The sequence below is a fragment of the Hippoglossus stenolepis genome, chromosome 13, assembly GCF_022539355.2.
Source record: "Hippoglossus stenolepis isolate QCI-W04-F060 chromosome 13, HSTE1.2, whole genome shotgun sequence".
Taxonomy (NCBI): domain Eukaryota; kingdom Metazoa; phylum Chordata; class Actinopteri; order Pleuronectiformes; family Pleuronectidae; genus Hippoglossus; species Hippoglossus stenolepis.
Window position 1 is genome coordinate 6,322,400 of NC_061495.1, and position 23,255 is coordinate 6,345,654.

The 23,255-nt window shown below is 43.2% G+C and overlaps 1 protein-coding gene across 4 annotated transcripts in view; it reads right to left on the bottom strand.

Moving 5' to 3' along the window:
• Window positions 1–23,255, bottom strand: part of pard3bb (par-3 family cell polarity regulator beta b) — a 198,518-nt gene that overhangs the window by 4,449 nt on the left and 170,814 nt on the right. For 3 of the 4 annotated variants that reach the window (XM_035174412.2, XM_035174410.2, XM_035174411.2), the window contains exons 24-26: window positions 15,347–15,423; window positions 396–614; window positions 174–284 (exon numbers count right to left, since the gene is read on the bottom strand). In XM_035174412.2, the coding sequence (XP_035030303.2) occupies window positions 174–284; window positions 396–614; window positions 15,347–15,423 (407 nt within the window). Of the gene's footprint in view, window positions 1–156; window positions 285–395; window positions 615–15,346; window positions 15,424–23,255 lie in introns of all 4 variants that reach the window. The other variant, XM_035174413.2, reaches the window with a different exon arrangement.

A 23,255-nucleotide genomic window follows, 5' to 3' on the forward strand; every position in this document is an offset into this window, starting at 1 on the left:
AGGTTTGTTAAAATGCTTTTTTTATCAAAGAGAGAAACATGCTTTCAAGCTTTATTTTCCATATTGGAACCGTACTGCTTTAATAATCACAGAACTTCAGTTGTTTGAAAGTTTAATAACTGAGTTAAATAGAAAATGTAAGATCTCAGAATTTACCTTGGAAGTGCCCCTACCTGTAGCCTCCACCCCCAGTTCCACGCATCATCGTGTCGTACCGTAGTCCGCGAAGTGGAGGGGTGGGGGACGGTGGCACGTCCTGCCGCAGGGGCCCTCTCTGCTGAGAGCTAGCAGAATAAAACAGAGTCTGGTCAAATTTTTATTTTAGACTACAACATAAATCAGAGCTCTAATATCCTGTTGTATACATGCATACTAACATCTCTGCATTCACTTACCTTGGGTGGGGGTAGTAGCCAGGGTCAACGCCCCGTGGGTCCCCTGGACGTGGGTACGGCTGGCCCGGAGGTGGGTAGCCGGAGTAAGATGGAGCAGGCTGGGAGTTGGGGTTAGGGTAGGACATGGGCTGAGGGTAACCCTGTGGGGGCTGGGGAGGTCCGGGGTAGTGACCTGACCAGGGCTGCATGGGGTATTCAGCCGGATCCAACGGACCCCGTCTGAGGAAGAGAGCAGAACAAATATTAAATGAATTACAATGGAAGAAAAGTTGAACAGAACTGAACATATTTAAACTTAGGAAAATAAAACTTTTATTCAGACTTTGCTTTGAAAAAATACATAAAACGTTGTGTGTGTCAGTCGAGCTCCATTCGCCGCATGTCACCACAGAACTGATGTGGTGTTTACCTCTCGCTCCGCCTGAAATCACTCACAACAAAACAAATCATCAACCAACTGCTGCCACTGCAAACACCATGTTTTTTAATAAGGCAAATATCAGTAAATTTTAATACCCCATTTAGTACTGTCAAAGAAATGGCTGAAATATTCATGAAAATCTGCCACAAACTATTTGCTTCAGACTGGAGAAGAGTGAGTGAGGGACTGTCACACACACACACACACACACACACACACACACACACACACACACACACACACACACACACACACACACACACACACACACACACACACAGAGCCAACAGCCTATCCCAGCCAAAGATCACATAGCAACAGAACGTAAGTGACATGTGGCAGTTTTAAGTAGGCTAGGGCTCAGTTAACATGCACACAACGCACACACACACACACACACACACACACACACACACACACACACACACACACACACACACACACACACAGCTGTGGTAATCCAGTCCAGTCCTGTTAATAGATATTGATGTCTTGTGCCCAGTGGAAAGCAAGTACACAAACACGTGTCGTCCACATAGCTAACATTACGAGGTATTATATTTTATCTCTCGGCCTTTCTGCCTCTTCTCATTGGTCGACATTCGTTTCTCACTCTGTCTCTATCTACCCATCTGCCTCATCTTCACTCTCTTCTTTTAAAATATTTAAAAAGTCTATTTATGCTTCTTTATACACGTCCATCTCTGAGATTACTGTGAATGTGTGTTAAAAAATGTAACGCAAATATTTCTGTCTACACTGAAAATAAACAACTAAAAAAAATAATGCTTCAATTGGTAACAAACAAATGAAGCGTTTTCAAATTGATATTATCAGTGTTTTTTCAATTTGAACAAACATTTCTCATTTGGCATCATGTTTCCAAATGAAGTATTTTAAGTTTAATACAACACTTTTCTTTTTTCAGAGTATATTTAGTCAAATGTGTGTTAAGCTGCTGAAGCAGAATCACGTCCCTCTCAGCGAGTGTCAGGACACTTATGATGGATATACATGGTGGAGCAGGTGGAGCTCAATCAACCTCCAACCAGTCACACATTTAACCTGTTGCCGGGACATAACTTGAACATTCATGCAACCATGGAGACAGGCCGACTGACACTAACACTGATTTGTACATAAATACTTGCACACACACAGACACACACAGACACACAGTGTGCTGGTGGTCCCCCGGGCTGACGCCTGTGTGTGGCAGTTTGGGTGGTCAGCAATGGAAAGTGTCTAACTAACTACATGCCCATCGTGTTTGGGATGTCTGCCTCTGCCCCTCCTGTCTCTGTGTCCGCCACGAGAGCGAGTGTGTGTGTGTGTGTGTGTGTGCGTGTTTGTGAGCACGTTACATGTCTGTAACTCGTCAACTCGTCCGTTAACCTATCTGTCAACTGTCTCCTGCTTTTTGACTTATTCTGCCGCGCTCATTGTGGGCAGAGCGAATCAGCTACATGTCTCAAATGTCCCTCGTCTTGATAGCCACAGCCGTCTTGTCTGCGTCTCTTCTGCTACAGAGCCTCACCAACACGTCAGTCAGCCAGCTGTCCCGTCTGTCCATGTGTCCGTCTGCCTCTCTCTCCCTTTTTAGGCGTTTTATGGCTGCAAGCCCTCCCGCCTGCCTGCCAGACAATCTGCCTCGCTGACTTGCCGTCCCCCCCGGAGCCTGTGTATACCTGAATGCCCATATCGGTCTATCTGTCACTCAGCATTTGGTCCCGTCGCTACGACAGTTTCACTAGGGCAGAGATAAGAGTGGCGGAGAGGTGATGGGGAGGAGAAGAAGGCAGAGCAGAGAGGAAGAGATGAGAGGCAGAGGAGAGGAAGAGTGTCGGGGGACGTTTCAAGGAGAGATGCAGATAAACAAACCATAAGAAAAGAGGTAAAGAGGCAAAGAAGACACAAAAAGGAGCGAAATGGACGCATAAATTAAAGTATAAACGTATTAGCTTTTATAAGAGCTGTTAGAACACATCATGATTTATTGATATTTGCAATCACTTCACCAAAATAGGCTACAAGATTTCACTTTTTCCTTTTTTTTAATGAAACTGCACCTAACGTGTATTTGTAACAAGCCTGTAAAGCCCAATTCATGCTTCTGCGTCAAAGCTACGACGTATAGGTAAGTATGGGGCCTATGCACGGGGCCTATGAAATTACACCGCCGAAACGCTAGTGGCTTTCTTGAGTTTCTATGCTGGTGTTGAGCGTCTTCCAGTTTCTGGTCCACTTATTTACAAATACTCTGGCGTCTCTGTTTACTTCAGAACAATGGCGAGCGTCACAAAGCAGATCGTGTTGGATGGAGCTGATAGATGTTGAAGAGCAAGTATTTTCTTTCAAGAACAGCAAGGAAGAAAAGAAACAAGTCGTCCGTGTTGGTTCCTGCAACTCAAATAAAGAATGGAGGTGAGTCTGCCGGAAATGAGATGCTACCAAGTGGACCAATCAGAGCTCTTGCAGTCTGCTTCGCCTCGACGTGTAGATACATTTTGGGGGAGGTGCACATCAGGGTACAGTGTAGGGCTCTGCGTATTTGGCAGAACAGATAACCTGTACTGGGTCGTATGAGTCTTATGAACTCGTGATTATTGGGAAATATTGAGACTATTTCACTGATTGAATACATTTGACTATTAGTTGATTAAATTGTTGAAATAAAATGAATTGCCAGATTACTGACATATTGTGGAAGTGATTAATCAAATACAAATGCCAGATATTTGCCTGTTGCAGTTGCTCAACTGTGGAATTCACAAGCTTTCACTGTTTAAAACCATTAGAAATACAATATCTGTGCACTTTTGGTTGGACAACATGTGCAACTCAAAACAAGTTCGACTTTTTCTCTATTTTCGAGCATTATGCAGATTGATTGATAAATTAAAAAAACCATTGACAGACTGGTCAATAATGAAAACAATCCTTAGCTGTGGCCCTACAGTCTTATGAGAGATTCCATTTTGGGAATGGAGCAGAAATCCAGTGGGAATCTGCTGTAAATCCGTTGGCAAGTTTGGAATTCTCCCTCCAGGAACCCAGTGAGCACTGCACAGCAGCTGGGGATTACAGGGTAATGAGGATGGGAACCCATTACACACACACACACACACACACACACACACACACACACACACACACACACACTCAGATAAGTATATAGGTTGTAAAATTAAACACTTATGTCGACATACAGTGGGACCCCAGATACAGACAACTCTACATTCTGCATGAACACACACACACACACACACAGGCTGCAAACCTTAGCTTATATGCAGAGCTAGCTCCTAATCACCCCCTCTCAAACCCCACATACTCTGGAGGAGGCAAATTGGCACACAGCTGGAGATGAGTTAAGACTAAATGAGGAGTCTGTTGGTCTGTGTGTGTGTGTGTGTGCGTGCAGTATGTGTGTGAGACGCAGAGGGAGATAAAAAAAAGTTAGAAACAGATGTAATGAATGGGAACAAATTTCTGGCACTTGCAACAACTTGTTTAACATAACTGAGAGAGTAATCAAACCAAGACGAAAGAGATGAAAACAGTCCGAGCAGAACAGCAACTCCACAGACAGACTCAGTTTGAAGGGAAACCTGTTTCAGGGATGGCTTCTCTAATATTGTCAGATACTTATATAGACGGATAGCGCACTGCGAGTACACAGGTTAGGTATTTGAAAGGATAATTGGAAAGTCTTCTCTCCAGGTCTGACAGTAATTGAGAGTAATGTGAGCCTCTCTAATTCCCTGGTATTTAAGAGATTTCTGATGGATTTCAGAGGAAACAAGGAGTTGTTATGTGTCCTCTGCAGCTGCCCCTCTCTCTCATAAACACACACACACACACGCTTTCACTTCTTCTCTCTGAAACCATGGCTGGACACAGCTGTTATCGGGAAACTCACACACTTACACTCAGCAATCTATCATCCCGGGCCTGTCTGAGAGAGACCAAGACGTAACGCGGTGACACAACACATTAAAAACATCTCCGGAGAGCCAGTGACAGCCACGTCGCAGATGGATCGTCTCAATAAAAGCAAAAACACTGACGCACAAACACAAACAAACACAACATTAGAGCAGAGGAAAAGTTGCAGATGAGAGAGGGAGGGTTAGAGAGGGTGAGAAAAAGAGGAGGGGGAGGCACAGAGTGATATTTAAAGTGAGTGAAAGAGGAGCAAAGGGAGGAAGAGGAGATAAACTACTGCCACTTTAATTCACTTACCTCCTTTATGAGTCTTTCTAGAGTCGCACCACGTGTTGATATCCATTTAAAACTGATTCTGTGTTTGAGGTGTGGAGAGGAATGCTTCATATGTTTAAATTGCATCCAACGGTGTCAGATTCTTTGTCAGCGAGCGTCCCCATATTTTGACAGTCTGGTAATAAAACGGATTAATAGCGGGAAATTGTTCCACAACTGCTGTCGTAATGTCATTTTGGAAGCCGCGATGAAAACGTAGCTGCAGTGATATAATGTCCCCGGGGTTAGACTAACTTTAACTTAGTTTCATCTGCCTAATGTGAGACTTCATTATGAAGCTTTAATCACGGAGGCATCACAGTCCAAACAATAAGGCAATAAAATCCTAAGTGAGAAATAATGAAGGGTAGAGAAAATGTTTCAGCTCAGGAATGGTATGATACAACAGGGACGCCTACTTCCAGGGAAGAATGCACTAAAAATGAAAATGAAACCTGCTTCACATCTTGGAGGTTTTGCAATTTACATATTAGATTGGTTCTGGGCTGCTTAATTATTTGGAGTTTAATATATAAATTTCTAATTGACTCCACACGATGCTGTGTGGAACATGTGAGATAAAGGAGGCATCAGCCGGGCGGTGAAGCAGGATTCTCCGGCATCGAGCGGGGAGGCAGGGCTCTCAGCGTGATTGGCGGTTGTCTTTGTGTGAGTAAATGAAATCACTCTAAGCTGCGCTGTGAGCCCTCCGCACAGGTACAGTACACAGCATCTGGAGCCGTCTTAACTGTAAGCAGTGAAAAAAAACCAACTCCTCACAGTTCAGCAGCAAAGTCATTAAGAGTGGCGCCTGGAGCAGCACAGAGAGGTCCTTCTGTTTTATTAGGGAGAAGCCCAATAAGACACTAAGCTGTTTTTCTACTTATGGTTAAGTGGTTACATACTGTGTGTGTCTGAGGGTGAGCGTGTGTGTTTATGGCAGAGATGGTGCTCTGTTGGTTCAGCTGTCAGTGTGGTTTGTCCTGGTGCTTGTGCATGTGCGTGTGCATGTGACCCGCAAACCCTCCCTTGCCTCCTGACCTCTTGAAGTCACATGACACTCCTTCAGTTCCCACCAAACACTTAGGGGATGGGGTCAAAGGCTAAGCAAGGGTATTATCAGCCAGGATTAGGGGCATACCAAATACATAGACATAACATTCAAACCTTCAATACCATTTGGCAAAGTTAACAGCATTTGGTGGAGGACCGGACCATTAGTGACCCTGCAACAGGAGTGGAAGTCAAGCTGACATAATGTTTGTTTTATCACCGTGAACATCAGTGATATGGGTTAGAAACACTGATTTCCAGGGTCTGTCAATGGACCTTTCATAAGAGTTCAACACCGCTCTCACAAATAGACTCATTGTATTTATTTTCTTTTTATATAAAAGTCTGTTTAGCACCATTACCAGAGGAGAGATTTCTGTGGTGATGTGTTGAAAATGAGCAAAATTACCTTAAAATATTATCGGAAAGAAAAGATGAACGGAGAGTGAAGAGCACGCAAAAAAAAAATGAGGATTAGACTTTTTAATTTCACTGGGGATTGTAACATAAAAACTGAAATCAAGACGCAATCTTTTGTTTCTTGACCTGTCAAATAATTTTGTACCTACGTGCCTAAGGTGTAATTACAGGCCACTTCACAGAGGGGGGGAAATTTGTGTCAAGCCGTCTGGCCAACAAGGAGCAAACAGACAAAGAGCAGATAACTAAAGAGTAAAATCTTCATCTGTATTCCTTTCAAACAACCAAAGAGAGGATAGAGAGAAGGCGGATGAAAGTGGAGAGGATAAGAAGTTGGTGTAAACAGAAGACAGAGAGGTTTGAGGACAAGACCTAGAAAGACCTAGAAAGAGGGAGGGACACAGGTTGTCTCCAAACAAGGTGTAGAGGAGAAACAGAACATTTTCCAATAAAACAGATTCATGCAGGGAAGGCATGTGGCTTACAAAATGGCTCATGACAGTCAAGTTAGACAGAGGAAATAAGGGTGAAGAGGACGAGGAGGAGAAGACAATGAGGGGGAGGGAAATGAACGGGTGAAATGGAGAGAGAGAGAGAGTTTAGATTTGAAAGCTGAATGATGAATGGGTCTACAAGAGATTGAGCCTCCCAGATGGAAGCTCAGAAGAAAAACACGAAAGAGGAAGAAAGGAGCAGAAAATGAGAAGGGAGGAAGACGAAAGAGAAGGGGGAGAGCAGAGGAGAAGAAAAGAGGGGAAAAAAGGCAGAGAAACAAGTGCTGCCCTCCAGAGAGCTGGCATGCTGAAGGTCAGCATCTGCTGAGAATAATAGGCACTACTTTAGAGGAGAGAGAGCGCACGCACACATGCCACACACGCACACACACACACACACACACACACACACACACACACACACACACACACACACACACACACACACTTGCTCATACAGTTCACGTTTGAATGAAACTAAACACCTTTCAGGGGCTCCAATCTGTCTTTGTCAATAAAGTTCTGTCAAATAGGATAAATCCACCTGGAGATCACGAATTACAAACGGACCAATCCAGCAAATTAACATGATTACACTCCCCTGTGTGTGGAAGTGTGTTTGTATACAACTTTGGAACGATGTGTGAATCAGAGTATGAACGTGTGTGTGTGTGACTGTGAATGTGTCTGGGTGCATAATACAGAGGACTGGGTTTTAAGAATGCGACTGTGAAGTGTTGAGAAAAAAGAAAAGAGACAAAGACCGGCAGGGGATGAGATGAAAATGACCAGGATATATAAAAAGAGCAGAGTGGAGAACGAGTGAACGAGTACAGTAATATAGCACTTAAAGTGTAAAGTATTTGAAAAAGTGAGCACAACAGAGAGGAACCGGGAGAGGGAATCAAATTAGAGTACAAAAAAGTTGGAATAAAATGTCTTTGAAAATAAAAAGAGAAACAGTACTAAAAAGAAAATGAGATGGGAAAAGGACAGAGGAGAAACCCATTAGAGGAAAGTGAGAGGAACTGAGGGATGAGGGCCTTCCAGATGGTAAGAGACTGTTGCCTCGGAAACACAGAGAGGGCAGAACAATGGGGATTTGGAGTGGTTTTTTCGCATCCCATCATAATACGGCCATGCCATTTGGAAACTGAGTGACGAGGCCGCAGCCAAAAAATCGCAGAGGCTGACAATCGCAGGCAGCATCCCCGAAAAATACATTCTGATCAACATTTTAAATGAGAGATGGGCCGATGCAGTGTTTACCCATCATGAAGGCCTGCCACACTCTATTCTGTCCATTCTTTCATAATGACACATAATATATATATATATATTTGTACGTTTCTCACAATCGTGAAGATGCAATTCCATTTACTCAAAAAATAATGAAAATGTTGAAAAAAATGTCCTATCTAACAATTTGAAAATAAAATAAATAAATTCTGGATTCGCCCCCTGGTCAGGATTTGCACAAAAAATGTACGTGTTCTTCCCTGGAACATGCCCCACCCCTCCACATCAAGTTGGAAGCCGATTGCGTCATTTTTGAATAATCCTGCTAACTGTCATTGATTCCTTTGTAAAAGTATTTTGTCCCCACTTGGACAAGCCGTCCCCAGATGACTGGTTTTGTTCCCATATGAAGCCTAAGACAGTAACAAACTTCTTAGCATAAGCTTGGTCTGACAGTGTGCTGCATGCGTCTCTCGAGACTAAGCTCACCGGACCCTGATAATAAGTCACCCAATCTGAGGTCGGCATAGGTTAAGGTTTAATATATTGATGTATAATGAAATCTTCTTGTGTTAAATTGTGCAAACAACGTTCAGGTACTGTGACACTGTAAAAAGCATGAAGACAGACTGGTCATGTTTGCAGGGAAGTGGCTGCACTGGTTAGGTAAATGAATGTCTTTATCCACTGCGTGAAAGTCTTCAAACTAAAGTTGACGTTTAGGTATTGCAGTGTCATACGTAACCACTTATAGTTAGTATAGTGGATAACTTCCTGAACATTATGAAATCAATTACTGGTAACGCCGTGTCCCATTCAAATAGCTTCCATTATACAACATCTTGAGTCAATAAGGTCCCCCTCTAACAAGACGTAATAGTTTCAGGCTGGTAACATTTTGCTCTGTGCATGACCGCAGGATACAAATCGCTGACAAAAATTGCAATCCCTCAAGAGCCATTATTTGGTATATGAGGAGGAGTTCGGAAAATGTACAAGGAAAACGGTAGACATCCTGTCTGTATATGCTCAGAGATTTATATAAAAGAAGTTTGAGGGAGGAATACAAACACAAACAGAGATGTACGCACAAACACAACCGTATGTTCAGAAGACTTTTGGTTTGAACTTTTTGCACTGAAGCCAGGGGCGGATCCAGAGGGTGAAATCTGCTTGGCCCCTGAAGTGCCCCTGTCCTTTTTATAAGGATTAGATGTGCTTAAATGTGCAACTTACTGAATATGGAAATATGCATGGATTTTGGACATATAATTGGCTCCTCTGTGTAAATTGTGGCCCCTGATTTAGAAAAATCCTAGATCCGCCACTGTGCTAAGCTTATTACTACTGACCTCTGTTAAAAGCTGGAAAATATTAAATTTCTGTTTTATTGAAAACATGTAAATCATTTTCAACTTCAGGGGTGAATGTTGGATGTTCGAGCTGAGAGTAAAGACACTGATTCACTAACACGATCGCCACATCCTCGCTGTTTTATTTCAACGTCAAACTCCAGCCGGTCGAAGTAACACGAGCTGCTTCCTGTTTCTACAGATCCATAAATCATAGTAACAATTCACAGTGCCTTCGATTCCATATCAAAGTATGTGACATGAGCTCAATATCTGCACACGCTGATCAAGTTGCATGTCCCACGTTGGGTAATGGGGGGGAACAGAACTTTGAATTCACGCACAATCTCATTTAATGATCATTTAACTGAGCGCTATAACTGAGATTTTCTGGAAAAAATGGTTGTAGCAGTACAGAGACGACAGATGGCCATTAGGCTGCTGCCAGATGTTAGGACTGCACAGCTGCAACTGCTGAAATGTATGAAGCCCAGTCCATCTTATTGTTCTTCAGACAGACGCACACGATAACACATAATTCCTTAATGTATTCATACACACATTTGATGATTGAAAAACTAATGTGAAGTACATGCAAACTATCGTCTGCTAGGGAAAAAAGTTGAATACATCCTTTGCCAACTATTGAAGATAAGCTCCATTACCTCTGTTTTATTCTGCCACCATGTAAAATTTATGTGTGTACATTTCACAACTCCATGACTCCACATGAGCACAGTATCGCTTAACACCAGTTCAAGTCCAGGATACCCCCGAAAAAACCTGTTAAACATTTGCCAGCTGGGCGCCTGAAAGACAAATTTCCTCCCTCACCCCCGGGGCCCAGGCGTATGAAAGCATATCATACCCTTGTCATGCCGGGACCCAGTGGTTCTGCAACACATTAAAGGTTGTAACCCAACATTTCAGAGTCCATGATGAAGATCAAAGCTGTGACCAGAACTCTTTCAAGCAGCAATGGGTGAACACATTAGAAACACTAGAAGCAGGGAACAAGAGCGGGTCAAGAGAAAGAGAAAGAGAAGAAAGGAGAGAGGGGGGGGGAGGCAGGAGTCTGTAAGAGGCTGGGTCTTTCTTGGGATCCTTCGCATGGCTAACAAACAAGCAGAGTCTTGATGAGTCCAGAAACGCGCAAAAAAACAACTGGACAATGGGGTGGTTTGTGTCCGCAGCAGTAAAGTGGTCTGGGAAACTCTCAGGCCCGGTTGGGAGGTCTTCTCAAGAGAGATGGAGGGAAGAGGAAACAGAAAGAGAGATGCTCATTGCACTTCGCTCCTCAGCAGAGAAAAATAATATTCAACAATGCCCTTTTCACCCCGAGTTCAGGGAACAAGGAAGGGAAGCAGACAGGCAGAAAGTGGAGGGGAAATAAATGAAGAAACACAACAAAAAGAGACACACAGACAAGAGCGCACAACGCAGTAAGACATCTGCTTTCTAATTACTAGTCATCTAATTATCATTATAATGAGGAAGTGACAGCATTCCCAGAAACCTGAACAGGAACTCTGATTGGCTCTTTAAATCCAATAAGAGTAATAACAAGGACAAATGGGAGAGGGTGTTTGACTAATCCAATTGGGTCAAGGCTGCGTTCGGAACAAGAGAGAGAGCTGTTATTATGGAGCAAATGTGGAATAATGTCACATGGCCAAGACTGAGGTATTCGAAAAACAGTCATCAACAGAAACATGGGCTGATGGGAGACCAGGGGGTCACATCAGAAAAACACAAAGAGGGGGGGAAGTTTATTATTTCATGGATATGAGGGGGGTGGGTTACATCACGCACATTTAAACCAATTGATCTAGGAAGTTGATTTGTCCTTCCTTTCATTGTTTCTTTCTTGATGATGTTGACACAGATGGAATACATGATTTGCTGAAATACTTGCGGTAAATTTATTTTTTCAATCAATAAGAGACATATTTGAGGAGGAAGCAGTGGAGGATCTCGCCAAGTTTGCTGGATTTGTTTTTCTTTTTGAATGTTCGTTAAGTTTAAGGAAAGCAAAGCAACTGCTTTTAATTTCATGTCTCTATCTGCTTCAGAAGCTGAGAAATTAAAGTTTCTGTAAACAATGATTAGGTTTAAGAAAGAGTTTTTATTCAGCATGAGAGAGAGAGAGAGAGAGAGAGAGAGAGAGAGAGAGAGGGAGAGGGAGAGGAGAGAGAGAGAGAGAGAGAGAGAGAGGGAGAGAGAGGTCAGTAATGGTGCACACATGGTACGGGCCACAACTTACTCATGTTTACACAACACACACACATACAGTCTGATACCCATCTACTGACCCCGGGATGACTTAAACACACCCACACCCACACACACACACACACACACACACACACACACACACAGGTGCATAGCAACCCGCAGTAAAAGGCACGTAAGCATATAAATCAGTGAAGTTTTCAAACAGACGTACGTTCATTTTCAAACATTAACTAAAAATTAGAGTCTGAATCAAGCCAGGGATGTTTTCTGAATGTCATAACCCTCTTTCTTTCTCTTTCAGTTCTCTCTGTGCTCTAATAAAAAAAATGAAAAGTGTGCAGCTTCATCTTAAACCTGTTCTTAAAGCACATGAATGTAAATCCCACTCTTAGTTGGAAACGCACCCCCATAAATGTCTTTGGATGTTTAAATGTTGGATCACGACCCCTGAACACGTTGCAGAACCCCCGGGTCCTGACATGACAAGAGTATGAAAACGCTTTCATATATATATCTGGAACCCCGGGGGTGAGGCAGGAAATCTCTCTTTCGGGTTGAGGCTGCAAATGTTTAACAGTTTTTTTTGGGGGGGGGGTATCCTGAGGTTAAAAACGGTTGTCACATGGGTAGAGGTACAGTGGCCCTTTCTCACCCTCAGCTGGGTCCTTTGGGGGGAGGCTGGAATGGGGGCGGAGAGGTAATTTCAAGAAAAATGGCAGTGAGGGATTTGAAGTGAAAGGACATGTGGTGTCGCATCTACACCTCTTTCCTTTTTCTATGAAAACCCACACAGCTCAGCTTGAACGACTCACAGAGGGTAAGAAAGTGAAGGGGGCCATTTTCTGACTTAAAACTAAAATCACCAGGGTAAAAAATATTCAAACTGATCAATTTATTGCCCGTGTACCTTTTCTAATATCTCATTTCTAAAACATAATCACACTGACTGATAATTTGAAGGAATAACAGAATATATAATAAACCCTTAACAGACCCGTACATTTGCTTAAAGTGTTTCTGCTTTAGGCTGCTGCTGGGTCATGTTTTTAATTTTAGAGCCATCAAGATCATGTCACACACACACACACACACACACACACACACACACACACACACACACACACACACACACACACACACACACACACACACACACACACACACACACAGCATACCTAGTGCTCCAGTTAACTGACTTTGATACCCTACAGGTATTTTTGGACCCACTTGGAAATTCTATCAACACAAATTCACAAATACAAACACACACACAAGCACAGTGCCTCCAACCCACACACACACACAGGTATACAGGCGTGCAGACTCTAAATACACACAGCCCAGGAGCTAATATATGTTTTCATAAGGTCAACAGCCTGGATGCGGTTTCCAAACATGATCTTTTTCTCCGACTCTCAGGCGCTGAAATATCTCCCGAGTGAAGTGACAGCAGGTGAAAGAGTGTAGACAGAGATGCAGAGGCAGGGAGGAAGCTAAAAACAGACCGGTGAGGGAGAGATATGAGTCGGCTTCAAAATCACTGAGAAGGTAAAACATTTCTGGGATATTCTATGTATTTAGTGGCAGCTCTTTGGTTTTCAGATTGGTGATTGACTCACCTTAAATATGACAGGCTGTTAGATACCCAAAGTGCAACGCTCACATTCTATCTGGCATCCAGGCTACAAAATAATTCAGCTTGTGCAAAATGGGGGTCTCTTCAGAGTCAAATCTGCTGATTGAAGGTAACAGCATCATTTCTTTGTCTTCATCTGTATCTTCACTGGATGTGTTATTGACGTCAAATGTAAGAAAGATGTATTGTTGGTGACATGACTCTTTCAAATCACACTTCAGTCCTGTAGGAAGACGTGTCAGAGCGGTTACAGGTCCTGAGTGGGCAGATTGTCAGAGCGTCTTTTTGGAGAAAAATGACTCCGGGGCACTTTTTAAACATGAGGCCTACATGTAAAATTGGCACAGCATTTATGGGCTACAGTGCATGTCTCAAAGTGGAAACAGAGACAGGGTGTACTGTGTGTGTGTGTGTGTGTGTGTGTGTGTGTGTGTGTGTGTGTGTGTGTGTGTCAAATTTCCCAAGGCTTTTCAGATACCACAGCCAGACCTCAAAACTATCATCACTGTTCTCGCTCCCATCTGCCAAAGTCATCACCCACACATAGGAATACTCTCTCTCTCCCTCCCGCTCTCACACACACACACACACACACACACACACATACACAAGAGCGCGCGAGAGAGAGAGAGAGAGAGAGAAACAGAGAGACGAAAGAGGTGTGAAAAAGACATCTCTCACCATTTTAACAGGGGTGGGAACCTGGCTGTAAACTTTCTAACGTTTAAAACCTCTGTCTGTCATTCCACCTATTACTGACTTCCTCTCTCGCTCGCTCTCTCTCTCTCTTTCACACTCACACAAACAAACATTTGTCTGTTGTTGACTTGTTAGTCTGCCGAGCTGTTGGTAGTTAGAGGCAAAACAGCACGAGGTGAGAAGAGGCTCGTAACTTTGACCTTAACTTGAACAAGTTTGATTTTTAGATGTAAAAATAATGGTACAGTGATATTGGGACATGTTAAAGTGTAAAAGTAATTTAAAAAATGACAACAAAGTGTGAAAAGCAGGCGAGAGGATGAATTAAGAGAGGAGAGTAAAAGCAAGATTTGGGTAAAGTGGCAATTTTTCAGATAAATTATTTGTTGACATTTAGTTGTAAAAAAGGAAACCAGGCATCATGTAAACAACATTTCTGGGAGAGTGAGATGGTTGAAATTATTATTTTGTCTTAAATAAAGAAAAAACTGTTGCATCCAGCAGATTCAAAAATTAAAACACTGCAGAGAAATTTGCAGCGTCACGATAGAAGCTTTGAAGTTGGAGACTAAAAAAAGTACAGGAAAACACACATGACGACTCTACTATTAACTAGTGAATGTGCATAAACCATAGTAGATTTTAGGTGAACAGTGTTTCACACAGCCCCCCCCGAATGACAGGTACACAGATATAGGGCCAGTGTTATGACAAGGACCACATGCCCTCTGTGAAGGGGGCACACACATCTAGAGCCTATAGAGAGAGAGCAGGGCTGAGAGCGCCGTGCACAACTTTACTGTGACGCAATGGAACGAAAAACACTGCGTTAGAGATCTTTTATGTGAGTATGAGAAGTAAAACATTTGCTCAAATCATTATAAAACTGTGGTTGGACCCATTAGGCTGTGGTGGGCCGCCACTAATTAATGGGAAACACTGGTGGGGAAGCAGATCCGGGAGTCGGGGATCAGTTTTCAACCCCTGTATGAGTGTGTCTTCCCCAGGGAGAGGATAAGGTGAGTTCCTGGCTGAGACTGAGGCCTCCGGAGACATGAAGAAAGGGAACCAGACTATTTAATTAGAGGAGAGGAGAGGAGAGGAGAGGAGAGGAGAGGAGAGGAGAGGAGAAGCAGTACCTTGGTAAGGAGGCATACTGACGCTCCACCTCTTCATAACGTGGTGCCAACCGAGGATCTGCCCCTCTGCCTGGCATCTGGTGAAGAGAAACAACTGGTTAGTTTGTGTTTTTAATTACCTCCGTCAAGGTTATGTTTTCACTCCCGTCCATTTGTTTGCTGTTTGGTTTGTTTGTCAGCAGGATTACACACAAACTGCAGAACGGATTTCTACGAAACTTGGTGGAGGGACGGGACAGGGGCCAAGAATCCATTAAATGTTGGCATTGCTCCAGACAAAGCGGCTAATCCAGAAATGTTTTTACACTTTCTAAACCATTGTGTGATTCAGGCTTTTATTCATGACAACTCCACCAAGAAAGCAGAAAGCAGGCACGTTGCGAGGGTCTGATTTATGAGAGTGTACAATTTGGTGCAGATCCAAATAAAAATCTGGATCTGGTGTCATTAGGAAACTGTTGGGCCTCAGCGAGGGTATGTGCTCATTCTCGTTTAAAACTAAATTATATAAATTACCTGCTGCAAGTTCAAATAAACTGAAAAATTACAAAAAACGTCTAAATGTGTATAGTGACCATAAGGTCCTCGTTTTCTGTGTTTATTCATGTGGGTGTGTGTGTGTGTCTGTGTGTTTGTGATACAGGGATAATTTAGGATTGACAAAGGCTAGTTATTAGGATTTAGAGTCAGAGTTTCGGTCTTCGGGGGATGGATGGGGTCTCTATTAGATTAGGTTACTTCATTACAGGATGCAGTCATCTTGCTCAAATACACACACACACACACACACACACACACACACACACACACACACACACACGCGTACAGAGTCACGTCTCATCTCCATTTTGAGGAAAAGAAAAGATTAAGTCAAGCTGCTGACAGTTGAATGTCTCTTACTCTTCCTCTCACTCACCCTCACATCTAGTTTTCCCTTCCTCCACTTCTCTCCATTCCTCTCTCTCTCTCTCTCTCTCTCTCTCTCTCTCTCTCTCTCTCTCTCTCTCTCTCTCTCTCTCTCTTATGGATTATCCCTGTCTATTCAGCGGGGAGATTCCAGCTGCCGCGGCGCTCCTTAAAGGAGCCGACTAAACCCCCAACGACAACCTCAACAAGCTCCATTAACACACACAAATCCAAAGACACACACATGTAGACACGCACACATGCCAATTTCTTTGTAACTTAATATTGACAACGAGACTCATTTCAATAGAATAAGGGGGTGAGAGAGTGTGGGTATGAGTGACTGCCGTAACTCGCATGAGCGCTGAACTCGGCTGATAAAAAATAATAATGTGCAGAATTACAGAGTCCCATCAAATGTAGTCCATCACACCTCTGCTGCTGTGAAATGAGGCTGTTTTGGATAACACACATCTCCATCTGATACAATTTCAAAGCACATACTGTACATAACACACTATTTCTTTCTGCCATGTTCTCCATGTTTCCACTGTGCAGGAAAAAGAGGGATATTAAATCCATAAGAACATAATGGAAGGAGGGTGAAGTGTGTGTGTGTGTCACGAGTGGTGAAGACAAAAGGTTGAAGGTTTCGTAGAAAACCGGGTCCTTCTTCTCCCCTCGACTGAAGGTACGACGGCACACGTGAAAGGTGCTGAGAATGAGATATCACAGACTTTTCTTCTCTCTCCATCTTTACTCATTTCTGTGCAATTCCAGGGAATGATGCCAGGAGGCACATGAAAAAAAAACAAAAGACTTGCTGGTCCTGCTTTCTTTTGAACACCTGTCGTTACAGCTTCAATATCTCAGGGAGACAGCGGTATAATAGGAGGGGACAGAGTGGCGGAGTGAAAGAATGAGAAGAAGATGGGGAAGAATAAAAGGAGAGTGTGAATGAGAAGCAATGAGTTAAAGAGAGCAGGTGAGGGAGAAATAGAAAGATATGAGGCCTTGTAAGCGGTGGCAGGAGGAGCGAGGAGAGGTGAATTAATTAGAAAACAAGGGGAGCGCACAGGGTGAAGATGGAGAGGACAGCGCGGGGAGGTGAAAGGGAAATTAGAGACACCATTTAAACAAGATGTTAAAAGAGGGAAGTGGAGATAGAGAGAGGGAGAGACAGAGGTGTGATGTGACGGGGAAGGACTGCAACATCTGGTGGTGACTGAGAGATGACTCAGGGGCCGAGGAAAAAGCGGAGAGTCATGAAGGAAGGGGTGAAGAGGAAATAAAAGAGAGAAGGATGGAGGTGTTGAAGAGAAAGGGGTTAAATAGCTTTGATAGAACTGTCCTTAAGGGATAAAGCTGGTGTTATTCCACATTTTGCCTGTCGTCAAGAAATCCCATTAAAAGAGTGGAACCATGAACCGTATCTAAAGATGGACGATGCGTCTCCACCTCCTCCCACCCTCCAGAAAAGAAGCTAAAATATCTCTCATACAAATGCGGCCATTTTGCGCATTTGGAGTCATTTGAACACAGGCATCAAATAACCAATCAAAACCAAACTTAGCGGTACTACGAACAGTTGAACAAACGTCAGTGGGATAAGAACTATTCCTAAAATGACAGAAACCATCTTTATTTCACATGTCCTTTAACTTTTAGGTCAATGTCACATCTGCTAACATGGAGGAGGCAGGGTTTATGACCTGTACTGCAACCAGCCCCTAGGTGGCCATTGAGAAGACTTGGATTCACATTAGGGGAGCTGTCATGTCATCCATCATTATATACAGCCTATGAGTGGAACTAGCTTTATTCTTACGTCAAAATAAATAGCATTTCTCGCTTCATCCTTTAAAATGCAGTAGATCCTGCACTGAGAGGACGTTTCAATGCAGACAGACAGTTAGTGTATATGTGGAATGAAGCTCTTCTGCTCAAGTGTGTGAGGCTTTGTTTGTTGCCTCACTCATGATCAAGAGCAGATTACTGCGTGGCGCCTCATGCTGAGCAAACACAAACAGACAAACGTCTAATGAATGTGCATGTGTGCATATGAAGTGAGGGAGTGTATGGGAGCATGGCAAATAACTGAAGAGACTTTAGAATAACATTGTGTGTGTCTGTGTGTGTCTGTGTGCTTTGTGTTACAGCTTTTGTACATTTCTGTTTACAGGTGCAGCAAGTAAAATAATACAAATAAATATATAATGGTGTTTGATGCACAAGAAACCATGAGACACATCCCAGTGAATCCAGCTTGTGTTTGAGAGTAAAACTTTTTTTAGGCCGAGGTAACAAAACACATGATAATACAGAAAAATGCTGAAAATGTGACAATCCCAGAAAAAAGCAAGAAGATCCCCCAGGTTGTTTATGAGCTGAATGACTTTCCAGCTACAATACGGCTGCCTGGCATTAGTCTGTAGCTGTGGGTGCATTTGTGTGTGTGTAGGAAAAAACACACACCCACACCCACACACACACACAAAGGGGAGTCAGAGGGAGATGTTAGATGTTAGTTTACTCTCAGTGTTCACAACTGTGACAGGAGTACAGTGCAGGGCAAACACTATGACAGCTGAGCTTGTGGGGCACACACTTTACACACCTTCTCTTTTTCCTTATGCATACACACACACACACACACACACACACACACACACACACACACACACACACACACACACACACACACACACACACACACACACACGCGTAGAGTTACATTTCCACACTCGTATCAACAAGTGCACAAAATCCATTTTCCCGACACATAAACAAAAAGGAAAACTTTATCTTTGAAGTGCAGCTACTGTTCACATACAAGACCTCTCTCATGCACGCAGCCAAACACACACCCTCTCTCCAGGTGCATATGCACACACACACACACACACACACACACACACACACACACACACACACACACACACACACACACACACACACACACTCACTCACTCACTCACTCACTCACTCACTCACTCACACTCACACACACACACACACACACACACACACACACATACACACACACACACGCTTAAAACACACTCCCTCTTGCTCACAGAGGACCGAGCAAGCGTAGCACACTGGTTGGGGTAATGGTCTAGTGAAAAACCATTTCACGGCATAGCGAGCAGCGGAGAGCAAAGGAGGAGAGCGCGCAAATCAAGCAGAAGAGACTGATACTGACGGGAGAGGGAGCAGACACACAAACACACACACACAAGAACTGTCACAAATTCATGCACACACACAGACTTGCACAGAAACACACACTGTAAGAGCGGCTCATCTCTCTCCTTTCAACAGACCCTTCAATTTACCCATAAAACACACCACACCATCACTTTCGGCACTGACACACACTCAGTCTTTCTCTCTCCTCTCGTTTTTTTTCTGTCTTGGTCTTCCTCTCACACACACACACACACACCGGCTCAAACGTCCCATCCTTTTCACTCGAGCTGTTTCAAGGATTTCAAAGGGATTTAGATCGACATGAAGTATTTGGTGAATGCATACCGCCCTCAATCAGACCACTTAGCCCCAAATCCTCTCTCTTCAACACGTTTTGTCCTCTCCTTCACTCCTTCATCATCTCCCTCGCCGTTTCTCACACATCTCTCTTTCATCCTCTCTTCCTCGATGGGTCTGTCCCTGTACGCACCTCATCTCCTCCCTTCATCAACCAACTCTTGTGAAGTAAAATAAAGCGTTTCTCGGAGTAATGTCAAAAATCATTTTCTTTCTATGTCCTACATGATGTTGTCTGAGTCAACTTCCTGTTCCCTCCACCTATCACTGATTTTAAAACTCTCTGTTCATCATGTTCTCCTTCATTCTGCTGCATCCCTCTTTCCCCAGTTGTCTTGCAATGCTCCCTTCCTAAAATCAAAGACCACCAAAAATGCAATCAAAAGTGTAATCTCTATCAGTTCTGTTCCCTTTTGAGGGGGAGGGCTCCCTCTTCTACAACCGCCCCCCTTCATCTTTCCATATGTTTCTTTCCATGTCTTTCTTTTGCTTCCAATGTCCTTTTCTCCTCCTGTACATCGATAAAAAATGATTTTGCTCCCCTTTCCGTTCTCCCTCCATGGTGCCCCCCCACCCCAGCAGAAATCGATGAATAAGGGAAGGCTGGTTCTAATCCGTATCAGACGTATCGCTCTGCTCAGCCAGCACTTTGAGCTGACTCAATTAAAACACAGTTCTGAATAGGCTGCGGTCCCTTTGTGTGTGTGTGTGTGTGTGTGTGTGTGTGTGTTGTACTGCAGTGTGTATATACCCATTGTGTGTGTATTCAGTTGCACATGAGTGTATTTGGATGAGGGCCAACTGATGAAGTCTGTGACTGTAAATCCCAAAAGAAATTCAAGCGATGATGTGCATGTTAAGATGACTTTGGTGTCTGTGGTGAATTCACACATGATAATTATGACTTGAAATACTTTACAGCTGAACTTCCTGCTTTCAGAACGAATCCACATCTGGTTTGTAATAAAAGATCAGGGATATATCACAGACTGTAAATACTATGAATGCTAGTGCAGCGGTCAGGGGGTGGAGCTACGGTAGCAAGGTCCCGCTGATACACACACTCAAGTTTTTACAGCCCATTTACCCCCGATGAGCCACCAACGTTTTAATTGTTCTTATTTTGTCTTTGTTAAAACTTTTATTCAGATTTGTGCCGCAGGTTTGTTTTTAGAAAACTCCAACAGCTGGCTGTGAGCTATTAGTCGGCTTTTGTCACCGGTTCATATTGAAGGCCAGTCTTTGTGATTACTTCACCCCAGGCATGCTCTTAGTACTGTACTCACTCACTCACACAAATCCATGCATACACAACCACATACTTAATCACACTCTTGCACACCCACATCACAAGTGTGTTTATTGGGATTAATGCACCTTGCTACTCAAAATGATATTAGTAATATGTAACCTTAATCTAAGTGTAGGAGAAAAGCTATAACACCCGTCTCCTGCAGCTTATAGAGAAATCCAGTAACGGTTTTGGAAGCAGACGTTGTATTTTCTCTTATTTTTCAAAACTCATTACATTTAGTTTACACCCGTAAAAACCTCTGGCCACAGGCAATGAGTTGTGATGTCATCCACTGTCACTCAAAAAACAAGACAACAGGGCGAAACAAGCTCATTCATTTTTTCCTTCCCCCCCTTCTACCCATCCATGCACACTTCCCTCCATTCATTCACCCCTGCCCTCCGCCACAACACCCTACATTTATTCTTCTCTCTATAACTCTCCATCTGTTCACTGTATACCATCCTTCCTTCCATCCATCCATTTATTCTAGAGCAGCCAGTAATTGCAGCTGGCTGGTGAAGAGCCATCCATTTTCTCCAGCTAATTACTACAGCCTCTTGACAAAGTAGCACTAAAGCAGAGAGAGTCGACAAGCACAGTCACAAGAACATGCTAATTCACATACAAGCTCACCTCTGCACACACACACACACACACACACACACACACACACACACACACACACACACACACACACACACACACACTATTCTAATGAGGACTTTCCATAGCTCGTCATTATTCTAGTGACAGTGTGTTAACCTCACTAACTCGCTCTGCCAATGTGAACGACAGTATGACTCGTCCATCGCTCCATTCTGATTGAGAAATGCTCATTTATGGTTTTGAGAAAGGGACATTTTGGGAAAATCGACACACTGAAGCCACTAACTGAAGATACAGTCAGCAGCTGCTTAACTGGAGAGGAACAGTCCACCTCTGTCCCCTCATAAGAAAATTCCCATGCCAGCACTTTTAAGCACATCAATTAATAAGGTATATATCTTCAATTTCTCATATATAAAACACTACATTCAAATATGTTCCTGTTTCCTCATACTAACCGTATACATGCTATACATTTTCTCATCTGTTAGTCGGCTGGTAGACCAAAAGCTGCCTTTCCTGAAATATGACAGTATTCCTTTAAAGCGAATATAAAACCAAACACACAGCATATGCATACAATGAATTGATAAGCTTGGTCAGAATTCATGAGAGAAAGTGTAATAAGATAAAAGATTAAAAAAACAAACATAACACATTTGGTCTCTTAGCTTTGAAATAAAATCCATTGGACTGTTATTCACCCGCTTGTAGCTTTGTGATTCATCTTTGAGACAATAAAAATATGTTTAAGTGGGTAGAGCTTTGTGTGTGTGTGTGTGTGTGTGTGTGTGTGTGTGTGTGTGTGTGTGTGTGTGTGTGTGTGTGGACGGACTTAAAAAACACTGTATAAGCTGTGGGCTGGACAGTGAAGTTTCACAACCATAAATCTCAGCACCTGCACCAGCCCGGGCAAAGTAATCGCTGAGTCATTGCTATTGATCAACCACCCCACAAGACCTCTGCACACATAAAGCATTTTGTTCATTTTGTGCGGCTGGGTTGTAAAAAATCTCACTCTGCCCTGCTGAGAGACACAGAGTGAGGGTGATGGACAACAGGAAAAAGCAAGAGGATGACGGTGGAGGAATAAAATAATCATGAGGAAATTTGCTTGTTTGTTTACCGCACCAAAGAAGCACCGAGGATCTTTATTCACAAACCCTCGTCCTACTGAAATGTCAGCAAAGCACTAGAATAAAGGGCTAAGAATTAAGACTGGAGCACAGTTAAATGTCACAGCGCTGTTGAGCCTCTGGTACAATTAAGACCACAGAAGGTCAATTTCCCCCAAAGCACGCAGCTTAGAGACTCTCCCATGAATACGGCGATTAATACTACTTAATGCAGAGCATATCCTGTTTATTTAGTGTAGGTCTGTGAGGGGAGTGGAAGAGACTGCATATTAAGTTAGGGTGTGTGTGTTTGTATGCAGATCAGTACGTAGACCTATCAATCAAATTAATTCCTTTTTTTTTTAAAAAAATGGCATTTAAAAGTTATCAAGCAAGGCACACACAAGACACATACGCACACATGCTGACACACACA